At 49.4% G+C, this 13329-nt stretch overlaps 1 protein-coding gene across 1 annotated transcript; it reads right to left on the reverse strand.

Moving 5' to 3' along the window:
- Positions 1-228: 228 nt before the first annotated feature.
- ONECUT1 (one cut homeobox 1) lies at positions 229-10392 on the reverse strand. Its single transcript, XM_077317858.1, has 2 exons — positions 9087-10392; positions 229-5356 (listed from the first exon to the last, which is right to left on the reverse strand). The coding sequence occupies exons 1-2, from the start codon at positions 10165-10167 to the stop codon at positions 5046-5048; spliced, it is 1392 nt and encodes a 463-aa protein (XP_077173973.1). The 5' UTR covers positions 10168-10392; the 3' UTR covers positions 229-5045.
- Between the last annotated feature and the right edge of the window lie 2937 nt (positions 10393-13329).

The following is a 13329-nucleotide window of genomic DNA, read 5'->3' on the forward strand; positions in this document are numbered from 1 at the left end:
ATATTATATGCAACCCCGTCTCTGTCAAGATTCCTGTCTGTGAACTTATGTGATGTGTAGATCCTGAATCCTGATTCTACCACTAAAGACTTTTAAAGACCACGTGGTTTCTAACAACAGCCTGGGAAAAAAGGAATGCTCAGTAGATCTTAGCAGAAACAAAACAAAACACCACACTTTGCTGCTTATATACAAATTGTCCATTACATTGTCATAAATTAGAGCAGTTATTAAATAAATACATATAAAGCATGATTAAGCTAAAATTATACAATATTTGGAGAGAAATAATAACACATTTGTTTTTGTACCCTGTTGAAAGGACAGTGGCCATTCCACCTACAAAAAAATAAACGCCCATCGTAAACACTTTGTAAAAACTTTACAATAACATTCTAATGGCACCGTCCTAAACAGAGCTCTAGCCTTCATAGCGTATTGACTTGTAACTGTGTTTGGGATGGTGCTGTATGTCTGTTTAGATCACTGTTGGACAGTTTTGCAAAGCTGGTGGAGGAATAGAAGTCCCACCTTTAGCATTGGGGAAACAATCTTACAAACAGATCAAAGTTTCAAAATAAATATGATATAAGCTTTAAAGTAATCTTTACAATGGTCAGATTAGTAACTTCTGCCCTAACATATAGACTCTTTATACAACGTATCCATACTGATTTATTATTTTGAGGTATTTGGTGGAATTGATAAAAGTCATGCATGGCCTGATTGGGTGAAGAACTCAAACTGCTTGCAAGACAATAAAGCAAAATCAGAGTCCAGGGGCACCTTTAAGACCAACAAAGATTTATTCAAGGCGTGAGCTTTCGAGTCAAGCGTTCTTCCTCAGACTATATGCAAGAGGTAAGAGAAGGAAACCTTTGGTTTGCCAGCAAGGAATTGGGAATAAAAACAAATATTTCCCTTTGGTTTCAAACAGTTTCATTACATGGTTGCATGGGGGAAAGCACCACGGTGAAGAATTATTATTTTTTAAATTAGTGGCCTTTCTATCAGGCTGAGGTATTCAAAGAGTATATTTATAAGGTCAGACATAAAGAGGTCAGGAGCGGTTTAACATTTTGGTTTAAGCAAGGCACTCATCCTAGTTTAATAAAGTATTATAGTTTAATAAAGTATGCAACATGTTTATCTGGAGCATCACTGATAGTGTGGCAGTACCAGAAGTCAGAAGGAAGTGTAATTCCTTCTGACAGATAGAGACAACTGTATACACTCAATAAAAATGGGAACTGGAAGAGTAAGCAGAAGGAGTTCCTCTCTCAGAAGCAGGCCGCACATGAGGAAAAAAATCTTTGGTTTCATCAGTGTGATTAAAATCACCAATGGAAACTGAGTGAGGTAGCATCTTTGGTTCACAATGTACTTGGTAGGACTTTATACACTTTGCTGTTTTAAAGATGTGGATGTAACTATTCCTTATGCTCAGCATTTTAAGGATATAGCTACAGACTGTAACATCCAACTGACCATGCCACAATAATAAACCAGAAGGCTAAAGGAAGTCTTCAGATTGATTTCTACGACCACTGAATGCACCCTAAGCACACCTAGTCAGAAAAGGGGAAAGTGCTTTCTCTTTGTTTGCTAAATGCATAGTGTTCGTCATATTTCCAAAGGAGACAGAAATGGAAAATAGGTCTGTTCAGCTCCAGTAAGAAATGTATCCTAGGACTCTTTGGTATGGCAAAGCCAGGCATGGAATCACAGTTCATGTTGAGTGTAACCCCTGTGTGAGCTTAGACCTCATCCTGCAGGCATTCTAGGCCAGTTTGAATGACTGCGAATGAACATGCTTCTCACCAGGAAGAAATGTTACTGACACTTTTGCTGTGTATAAGAAAAACTGTCCTCTTAGGGATTAGTGATTTTGACTTCAAAACACAGGTTTTGAGGCAATGCTATGACCATCATTCAGTTAAACAATTAATATTTTATTCCATTAAAATACTGCTTCGCAACTATAAAATCCATTTCATAACATACATAGGTCATGGATTTTATTGAGTGGCATCTTAAAAGACTAACAACATTTCCTTTTAGCCCAAGCTTTTGTAGACTTAAATCCTTTTCATCAGGCACATCAGTTTTTTTTATCCTAAATTAATGTTTTGTCATCCCAGACAGTTTATGCTACAATGCAAAAAGCTGTTAGTCTTAAAAATGCCACAAGACTCCTCCTTGATTTGCCACAAAAACTCATATGGCTTCTCTCTTGAAGTTTTAAAATATATTACCTTTCTAAATCCGGATGTTGTTAGGTGCGAAGTCGTGTCCGACCCATCGCGACCCCATGGACAATGATCCTCCAGGCCTTCCTGTCCTCTACCATTCCCCGGAGTCAATTTAAGTTTGCACTAAATCCGGGTAGTCTCCTTAAATTACAAACCCGCTGTCAACATTGTTAGTTAGGTTCAAAATACTTCAGCAACATTATTGGCAAGTAAGTGGGTCTACCTCTGTCAGCTTCAGACGATTGCATTGCTTTGGGCAAGGTGAAATTGCCAACCCTCCCTTTCTCTTGCCTTCCGAATGCACCTGTGCCCTGGGAGGGGGGAGGGGGTAGAAACCGGAGACTAAACATGGTAGTGCTACTCAAGGGATACAGTATGTTCACACCAGCAGACAGGAAGCCTAATTTTTATTTTTATTTCTGAGGAAGTGAAATGGTGACCATGATAACCAACATGACCCATAAGCCACTTAAACTATGTTGAGTGAACTGCTGGTTTCAAGTGCAGTTTAGCAAGATATTATTAACTGGCATATTTAACATGCTATTAGCATATTTACTAATTGCATAGTGAAAGAACTGTACAATTAATTATTCAAGATGCTTGGTACAGGAGGGAAATCTCCAGCTTCTGCCTCCCCACCCCCAGAAGAGGGGATTGCCCTGATATATATATGCAGCTAACAGAGCAGGATGGAAGGTGTCCCATGCACAGCTACATGTTGGATTCATTGTCCAACCAGCAACATGTTTAGAGGTCTGCATCCACATACATAAGGATGATTCCCAGAGAGGTTGAATGTGTATGGCGGAGGAAGTGCTTGATATGTGCTTTACCGTACATTAGCAGTTCATACCTATGGGGCATTTTCTTGTAGAGACAAGAAGCTCTAGTATCTCCTAATGTATTTACTATGTTCATACAATATAGGAACTAGATGAACAGGTATACAGTCAGAGCAAATACCAGGCATATCTATTTTTCCAAGAAGAGCTTCTTGAGGATTCAGTATGAATGCCCGATCTGTTTAATGGCCTAATCTTATCTGCAGTGTCATTCTAAGGGAACAAAATCAGAGTCCAATGGCACCTTTAAGACCAACAAAGATTTATTCAAGGCGCGAGCTTTTGAATGTAAGAGTATGAGGAAGAGTGCTTGCACTCGAAAACTCACATCTTGAATAAATATTTGTTGGTCTTAAAGGTGCCACTGGACTCTGCTTTTGCTGTGCTGCTGCAGACCAACACGGCTACCCACTTGAATCTATTCTAAGGGAAGTTAGAGTTTCCTAATAAATGGACTTAGAAGGGTGTAATTCTGTTTACGATTGCACTGTTAGTCTTCAGATCAGCATTCCAACCCTAAACATATTGCATAGAATTAGTCCTCCCACTTGATGATGGATTGGGTTGCTTGCCTCATTAGAAAGAAAAGCATCAGCACAGTTATATAACTCATAAGTGGACTGTCAGACCCCTGTCATCAGACATCTTCAGCCCTAAAAACACTCCTTTTGATGTGGGAAGCAAGAGGTGGCTCCTTGTGTAGTTTTAGTAGAACATAATGATGCTTTTCTAAGTGCACTGACTTCAGTGAATTAATAAATGTGTGTGACTCTGTATTAGGGCTGCACAGCAAGTGTATTTAAACCTCACTGAATACTTGAGAGCAGTACCCTACTGTTTACTACCTGAATTTAAACCATATGCCCTAAATTCATCAGGATGGGGTGTGTACACACAACACACACACATGTAAAATGGGTATAGTTTGGAAGCTAGAATTAGGGACCATTTCTTAAGAATGTACAGTACAAGAGAAAATAATGTCTGCAACTCACAAAGCGCTAATCTGAATATATTAAGACAGCTGGATGACTATTAATACTGAAGCCCAAATGTGAGTTCTGGTCCAAAGTCTTTTACAGTGCAGTCCCTCAGCAGAATTACACTCTTCCAAGACCATTTATTAGAAGACTGTTACTCTGCTGAGAGTTACACCATTAGGCTTTTGGATCACACAATAACGTGCCAGAGTTTCTTACAGCCCTGCATCACTAATGGCTATCACAGTCTTGAGTACAGTTTGGTGCCTTATAGAATAAGGTTGGTTTATCTCTATACCTCTACTTGGAACTGTATGTAAAAATAGCTTTGAGTATTAAAATCATTTCAACAAAATACCTGTCATAGTATATGTGTTCTTTGGTACCATTTTTTTTGCAGTGAAATGCTGTGGGTTCTTTTTTACAAATGATATATTCCTTAACAAACAAAGAGAATGCACTGGTTCAGTGGAAATTCCTTTGCCTTCCTTGAGCTTATATCCGGATATTGCACTGGCAAAATCTGGACAATTACAAGAGCCAAATTCCACTACTGTTCAAATTAACCCAGATGACTCAAGTTTCAGGAAACTATCCCTGGATAAGTTTTCAACATAGGAGTGTTAGTGACACAATCTAACTCCATGGCATTGCTGTGAAATGAAGAGCCGTACCTGAAAAACACAGAGCTTCATGTCAGTAACCAGCCTAGGATGGACAAAGAAAGTGTAACACCAGTTGTAGATTTCTTTGTTCCTTTGCAGTTGTCTTGTTTTGCCAGCTCTCAGTCAACTATTATAGTGTGTTTCTTAGCACAAAGTCAGAATTAGGAGACAGTAGTCTTTGGTTTCTTTTAATTTATAAATAGCCTTAAAAAAAATTAAGGATAAACATGTTTCCTTGAGGTCCTGCTCACTGGTTCATTTATTTTAAAGCTTTTCCACCGATTTTAGCTTGTGGTTGATTCTCTATGCTTTGGTACAAGTGCTTGAGGAAGATAACGATGATGACGATGACAACAAGTTGCTGGAACTGGAGTTGCCCTCGTCCTGCCATTTATCCAGGCTCCTCCTTCGTGCATTCATGAAAAAGTTGCTGACAGTGCTCAACTCCAGTCCTAACTGCTGTGAAATGGTGATTTGCAGTTCTTTGGAAGGACGCTTATTCTCCTTGAATATTGCATGTAGAGTTCGACGTTGGACATCTGTAAAGACCAGCCTGGGCTTTTTAGGGGTGTTCCCTTTATCCTTCCCATATTCTTGCTCTTTCCGTTTGCAAGCTGAAATTAACAAAAACACATGAGAACACACGTGAGAGAAATTATGTTTCTGCACAAAAATATGGTAGCTGTCTCTCATACTCTCATGACTAGTGTGACAAATGTCAGCAGTGAGGCGAATGTTGACACTTGCTAATGACTCTTGCTTTTTAAGGGGTTAGGAGGAAGCATTAACAACATTCAGACATTTTACAAGTAACTCTAAGGACCCAACAGTTGCCTTCAACAACGGATCTACTCTTGCCTCCTATTTCCATAATTAATTGACAACATTGCAACACTTCTGTGTATCACTTATGCAGTATACAGGAAAATCTCCAAAATATAAGAATGCCTCTGTGGCAGAACCATCCCACTTCTGCCTTGCAGGCTCAGTTCCGGCCTTGCCCACCCCATTCTGGCTGGTTGCCAACTCCAGGTGGGTGGCAAACAAACTCTCTGGGTAACCGCTGCCACCACCTGGCTAAAGTACAGGGTTGCAGCTGGGGGAGCCAGGACCCCTAGCTGCACCTCTATGGTCTCGCCTCTGTGGTCTCCCATAGTCCCAGCTCCTGAGCAGGAGCGTACCTCTTCCTCGGTTGAGTGCAAGCACTTGAAAGCTCACGCCTTGAATAAATCTTTGTTCGTCTTAAAGGTGCCACTGGACTCTAATTTTGTTTTGTTGTGTTTTCAGGGGGCAGTGTAAGACTGCCAAAATAGATGGAACCTGTCATCCCAGATCAGTGCATACTCCATTTACCACAAATACCTCTGATTTGGCTTGGGTTAAGTTTCAGCCTTTTATTAATCCTGTACTTAGTGGCATTTCTTGCTAATTGATTTTTATCTGAACCTTTGTATATAGGCTAACGCAGCCTGGCCAAGATGCTTCTCGTCCTAAACAGCAAACTTTTAATCTCAGTTGTAGATAAATATTAACAAAAAGTAAATGAGGCTGAGGGGAGAAAGTTATAAATCAATCAGCCACAAGGCCACTGCCAACAAACAATTACAGGTTATCTTCCAGATTACTTTCTCATAATGTTTATGAATAATAAAATGTCAGGAGGAATTATACGTGGATGCATGCATATGTTTCTCCCTAGTCTGTCACCGGACTTGAAGGAATTGCTGTATTTAAAAATAGCCTCTTTCAACCTCCTTCTTCTTCATCTTGGGCAGAGCCAGGCAGGGCGAGGCTCCTCCGGGGGCTGAAATGCCTAAGAGACCAACAAGGCAAGGCTCCTGGCCTCCATCTCCGCACGGGACCGCCTCCCGCTTTCTTAGCCATCTCGAGCGGAGCCCGCTGGGCTGAAATGCTCTCGAATCCAGAGAAGACCCAAGTCCAAAAGGAATGAGAACATTATTTTTTAAACTTAGCCATTATTTGAGGCGGCTAAAACTCTGGCCCCAGCCCTTCAGGCACTTATGGAAGGAGGAGGGGAGAATTGCCTTCTGAATTTGACTTTTATAAGATTTTAGGAAGCATTTCCTTCACCATTTGCCTTTTCAGTTTTTCAGATGGTTCTGCAGAAAAGCGGCGACTCTTTCAAGACCCCAGCCAGCCGCTTCCGTGCAAGGTCACAGGACTCCAAAGGAAGAGTGAGTGGCCGGGTGGGTGGGGGGTGCCTCTGGACAAAGGCAAAGCACAAGGAGAAGGAGAAGGACAGCTCCGCAGAAGAATTGCTCAGTGGATCGGAGGAGGAGAGTCAGCGAGGCAGGCTGAGACCGTCAGATGCTCCCTTTGCAAGGCAGGCATCGCTTTTGCCCCCTAGCCCCCTTCCCGTCCGCGCCACCCCCCTTCCTGGCCAGGGCAGATAAGAGGGACCGGAGGGCAGCGGTAGCGGTAGGTCTCCGTTTGCCAGAGAAGATGGAATTCTGACGCGGCCTTTCATTTGCCTCCGTCGCCCTGGTGTGATTTATGGTCTTTGGAAGGGTGAAGAAGCTCGGCTCCATTGATACCACCAGCCTCACAGCCGCTCAATAGTACACACCTTTGCCTCCCGCCGACTGCTCCCACCCAGGAGCTGTCCAGTGCAGAAGCCCCCAGAAAGGCATCTCGGGACCATCGGGAAGTTGTGGTGCGCAGAGGGGGGGGGGAGGAATCTGGGATACAGCTTCTTCTCGCAGTCCAGGATTGCCCAGCCCTGTAGGGCGAAACGGCCAGCTGGTAGTCTTGCCAGGGAGGGGGTGACGATGGGAGAAATGGCCGTGGTCCTCCAAGAGTAGTGCCGGACGTCCGCTTTCTCGACTATCCAGCAAGGCGAGCCTCTGCTTTAAAGAGACGCAGGCAGAGGCCCGTTCGAGGTCAGAAAGCAGGAGGGCCGGAGAGGGGGAAGGACGGCCAGCGGGGTGGCACCCTACGGAGTCCGATCCTTGAGCGTCTTGCCTGACTGTCACCTGCCCCAGAAATTAAAAGCCGGGGACGCCTCCTTTTACAACCCTGGTCAAGAGGCAGCTGGCCACCAACAGGCTGGGTTGATGGGCCAGCGGCCGGGCCTTCCTTTTGGGACACGCCCCAGGACCTCCCACTCTGTCCCTGCCTCAAGCACTCCACAGGGGTCTGCAGAAGCGCCTGCCGGGCTGGCCAGTCTCTAGCTGCACTTCAACATTTGGAACCAAACGCAACCCAGCATCTTGGCCGAGGGACACCCCCCTCCATTCTCCCCCAGAAAGAACCTCGTGAAGGGAAGGACTGAGCTGGCCGCGCAGAACAGCCGCTCCTGCACCCCAGAGACACGCCCAGCTTCATATTCCACCCCTGCCCGCCAAAAGACCGGTTTGTGGAACCACAGGAGTAACAATTCCTCAACCCACCTGTGCAGGTCGCCCCAGCCCTGGTGTCAAGTTCCCAGGCAGGGGCTGGGAGTGACCTGCTGCCAGGCAGAAAAGTTTCAAGGGAAGTGGATGCACGAAGTGGAAGGTCCGAGCAGTGGAATCAGACAGGGGCAGAAGAAGTTCCGTAGCCGAAGGTCAGTCAAGCACAGAGAATCAGATTGAAGAAAGCTAGCAGGAACAGGGAGTACAAGCTCAGAAATGCACTCACAGAGGCCAGATCTGCATTGAGGTGCTAGCTTAACTGAGTCAGGTCTTTCCATTAACAAGAGAATCAGCTGGTGCTTCGGTCACCTGCTGGGTGGCCAGAGGTTGAGTGTTTGTACCTGGTTCAGGTTCTGAGCTGGGTTCCTGGGCCAGTTCTGGTGGTGCCTGTGACTCCGGTGCTGATCCTGGCAGAATTCTCCACACTGCTTCTTCCTCCGAATTGGAGGAGGTTGCAACTGGCAGAGACCTGATACCCAGAAGGAAGAGGGGAGGGACCCCATCCTAGCCTTATCCCAACACCCTGCAAACCACGGTTTATCTGTGAATCACCTTGAGCTGCAGGGGAGGGCAGTATAAAGACGGAATAGATAAATAAATACAAGACCTTCCTCGAGTGTCCCTGAAGGATCCGTGTGGCTCCAGAGAGGGTTTTATCAGGGAGCTGTGCAGGACCCTCCGAGCCACGGTAAGGCATTCGCTGCACCCTTTCAGTCGCTGCACCCCCCCCCCGGGCTTTTGCCGGCCCAGGAAGGAGGGACGCGCTTATCTCCCAGGCCACAAAACCAGAGAGACAGTGCGGAGGGGAGCTTGGGCAGCAGCTCCTGGTGCTTCCCCGCCCCCAGCTACTACCGTATTTGGACCGAGCTGTGGGGCCAAGAGCAAGAGGTCTCTCCCCCCCCCCCCCCGTTCCTTCCTCGGCTCCGCTCACCTGCCAAGCGCAGTGCCGACATCCGCTGGAACTCGGGCTCCTGCAGCCACTTCCACATCCTGCGGAAGGTCTCCCGGCCGGACTTGAGCTTGCTCCAGGGCTTGGGGTTGCGCAGGAGGTCGGAGAGAGTCCCCTGGGAGCGGCAGAGTACACGCTGGGCGAAGATGGCCTGCGGGATGCTGTAGCGCTTCAGCTCGGTGGTGATGCGCTGCGCCACCTCCTTGGTGTTGATCTCCTCGCCGGGGCCACTCCCTGGCGGCGGTGGCGGCTGCGAGGCTGGGTCGCCGGGCTCCCGGGCTCCCCTCAGCAGCTGGCCCTGGCCCTGCCCGGGGGCGCTCAGGGGGGCCTGCGGGTGCTGCGGGATGCCGCCTAGAGGTACCATGCCGGCCGAGGGCGGGGGGGCCAAGGGCTGTTCACCGTGGCGGCCCAGCAGAGCCGGGTGGTGGGCTTCGAACCCGCTGGGCGTAAGCATCTTTTCGGCAGGCATGGCGGGCCCGGGGTGGGCGTAGTGCGGCAGTCCCTGCGGGGCGTGATGAAGCCCGCCCAGGCCGGCACTTGCCAGAGGCGACAGGCTCTGCCCCATGCCGGCCACCTCCTTGGCGTAGGGCGGGTACAGGTGGTTCATGGAGGCGGCGGCATCGCGCAAGAGGGCGAAGCCGCTGCCCCCTCCCCCGTGGCCGGCCAGCCGCTGGGCCGGAGCAGGGTGTTGGTGGGCGTGCGGGAACTTGTCGGCCACGGTGGAGATGGGCGGCAGGGCCTGCAGGGGCGTCAGCGTGGTGTAGGTGCCGCTCAGGCTCATGCCCGGGGGGGTCTCGCAAGCCACGCTCAGCGGCGGGGGCAGCGGGCCGCCCAGCGGGTGCTCGGAGGGGCTCCGGTGTGGGTGGTGCGGGTGGTGCGGGTGGTGGAAATCCCCCCCGTCCAGAAGGGAGGGCATGCCCAGCGGGCGAGTGGGGTGGGTTGGCAGGTGGGGGCCGCGGTGGGCCCCCGAGCCGCGCAGGTGGGGCCCGCCGCTCATGGAGCCCGGCTCATGGCTCACCCCGTGCAGGTCGCCCAGGCTCTCCATCGCCAGCTGCGGGTCCATGTGTCGCGGCGGGCGGGCGCACCGACCATCCGCCTGACCCGGCTGTGCCCCCCGATGGGTACCCCCGAGCGCCGAGCTCTGCTGGAGGCTTCCCGGGGTTAGTGCGGCGCCCGCCTCTGTCGCCGCCGCCGCCGCCGCCGCCGCCCGGCTCTGCGCCCGGCCGCCTCCCGCGCCATGGCCACCGTGCCGCTCTCCGTTTCCCGGGATGTGGCTTTGGCTCCGGCACCCGCCAGAGCAGCTGCTGGCGCTGGGAGACGGTGGGCATGCGCGCTGGGGACCCGGCCGGCGCCTCCCCCTCCTCTCTCCCCGCCTCGCCCCTCCCCCGCCAGCCGGCCAGCTGGCTGCGCGCGCGCACCGCGGAGCACCTGCTCCCCGCCTGGAGGGACAGCACCCGGGCCCTTGAGCGAAGGCGGGACAAGCTGCCCGTTAGCAGGAGAAGGGGTTGCCCTTCGTGCCTTGAAAAGGTTCCCCGGGCTGGTTCTGGTCTCTGGACAAAGCCAGAACGCTTCCCACCCACCCTCCCGCCAGCTCTTGGTAACCCTAGTTGGGACGCGGGGGAGCCGCTAGACTTTGGAGGGAGCGAATTCCCTGCTGCCTCCAACCCACCCCGTGGCTGCAGCCCCACCCCAGCTGGCCTATTCACTCCCGAATCTCCCCCATGCCGGGCGGGGCGGCCACAGGATCGCGTGTTCCGGCCGCTGAGCTAGTGGGGTGACGGTGGGGCGAACAGAGGAAGCAGGAGGGCCCAGGGGCGCGTGTCAAGCAGCCAGAGGCCTGCCGCAATCCCACTGACCGCCCTCCCTGCAGGGTGATGGCTCGACGGGCTTAGCGGCGAGTTTCCAGGACCTGAATGAATGGTGCCCGCCTTCCCAAAGAGGAGCCACGGAAGAAGGAAAGCGCCACTGACAGCCACATTGGTCTTCAGTCCACAGTCTTGCGCGCCCCCGCCCCCCCCCTCCTCCCCGTCTTCAAGGCTGCCCCTCTTCCCAGGAAATCACCGCCTTTTCCAGAAAGCCTTTGAACATTCAACCCCCCTGTGGTTGGGGTTGGGGGAGGAAGCACTTGGTGCGGGGACTGTGGAGTGCTCTTCTGGACCTCGGACTGTTATCCAGAGACTTGTCTCCTCCACCAGCTGCAGGAAAGGAGGGATGGGGGGCATCCGTGCATAGCCGCTGGACAGGGGAGAAGCAAAGTGGGGCTCATTGCCCGGCTTGGCTCCAGAGTGCAGGAGCCGCTGGAGGGGCGGGTGGAGGGACTGAGGGAAGAACAGACCTTCCCAATTCTCTGTCCCTTGTGTTTCCCCCTGACCTCCCTTTCGGTAAAGGTTTTCCCCATGGGATGGAGACAGAAGCGCTTCTGGTCTGTGAGCCTTGCTCTAATAGGAAGCCACTCAGCTTGCCTTAAGAGCTGCCCAGAGAGGCCTGTACTTGGAGACGAGACCACCAAGGAACCCCCTGCAGGGAAAGGCAAAGGCAAAACCTCCTCATTTCCCTTGAAAGGCCCTGCGATTTGACAGCAGTTTAGGCACATAACACACACCAGCAACCGGACAGGGCAGTCGTCCATTCCAGGCATCTGGGTTCCAGAGGGGCCTCTCTGCTGCCTTTGTGCACAGAAATGACCACACCCAGAAATCTTGGACAGAATGGGCCCTTCTTCTGAGCCGCTGTGTTAAGAGTAGACCATGGAGACAGACAGACAGAGCAGTTCCTGCCTCGCCAGAGCCCCCCTGCAGTTGCTGCCCTCACTGAATAGGGCTTGCGGGCTATAGCTGCTCCTGACCCCAGCCCAGAACTGGACTCTCTCTCTTGACTGGAGGAGGGACTTCGTGAAAGTTTCTGACACTTGCCTCTTCACATGCCTCTTCGGCTTAGCCCCTGTCTCCCTTCCATGTTGTTTTGAGAGCCAGAGAAGCCCCAGGGTGGCTAGAAAGAGAGTGGCCCTTCTTTTCACTTCTGCCACACTGAGGGAAACTCCTCTGGCATGCCAAACTTAGAACAGCCCTTTCTGCCTTGGAGACCTAGAATCTTGAATTTGCATTACACGGGTCGGAGTGGGGGAGTACTCCTGATGTCATGCTTCTGTTTATGATATGCTGAATGATTTGTTACAGAGCCTGCCCACCCTTCCAGCTGTTTTGTCTGAAATAAAGAAATTACCTGTGTGTTTTCCCCTTCTTTATGAGCAAGGGTCACGCTAAAATTGTGCGTGGCAATTATCCTGCACCAGCAACGAATAAATGACTTCCTTTGGCATTCAAGTAGTTTAGTGAGCCACAGCATTGCTAGCTAATAAAAACAGAGGACTCTATTTTTTTATCCTTGCAGATATTACTCTCTCCTGGGATTTATAGGCAATGGTCAACATCTGACTTGGGGGGCATTTGTTCCTTTGTCATATTAGAAGCTTTTCTGTGCAATCCCATCATTCCCAAGGTAGCTTTTGCAATAAATATACAATGAAATAGGGAAAATATTCATCACTTTCCACATAAATAGCAAAAACAAACAATAGCAGCAGAAGAAAAAAAGCAATTAAGAGCCGCCTTGAAGGTGCGATATAAATATTTTAATATCAAAGCAAAATAATGCCAGTTAGTAAGGTCTAGAGAAATGAAATTACTTCACCTGCCTTTCTAATATGGGCATTTCCACTTTCCTTTAAATCCCGAGGAGGCAGGCAGGTTCCTGAGAGCATGTCAGGGATCTATGACGGGTGGAAGGTGAATAAACTGCAGGACATCCCAAACAAGGCAAAGATTGCATGTCTGGGAAGAGTTCCTCTTCTCCTGCAAGGATACTGTTGCAGTCCACACCTAGCTGAGCATCCCTTGTAATATATAACAACTAATGCTGATTGTCTGGCTGGATTTAGTAGATTATTTTGGATGATAATTTGTTTCCACCCTATGTGTACTGCTATTGTTTTAATGGGGTTTTAATGGGAAAATTGTTATGGTTTTAATTGATAGCCGCCTCGAGATGACATTAGTCCTGTGAGGTGGGATATAATTCCAATAAATAAATAAATAAATAAATAAATAAATAAATACATACATACATACATACATACATACATACATACATACATACATACATACATACCAGTAATAGTAATATTAATAGTAATAGTAATCGTAATAGTATCCCACTGGGGCCAACA

This window comes from Paroedura picta, chromosome 18, assembly GCF_049243985.1.
Source record: "Paroedura picta isolate Pp20150507F chromosome 18, Ppicta_v3.0, whole genome shotgun sequence".
Classification (NCBI taxonomy): Eukaryota; Metazoa; Chordata; class Lepidosauria; order Squamata; family Gekkonidae; genus Paroedura; species Paroedura picta.

Excerpts from the sequence above, each read along its gene's own strand:
- ONECUT1 (XM_077317858.1), bottom strand. The coding sequence starts at position 10,167 with ATGGACCCGCAGCTGGCGATGGAGAGCCTGGGCGACCTGCACGGGGTG. Across the intron at positions 5,357-9,086 it reads GTCGGCACTGCGCTTGGCAG|CTTGCAAACGGAAAGAGCAA; the intron begins GTGAGCGGAGCC and ends TGTTAATTTCAG.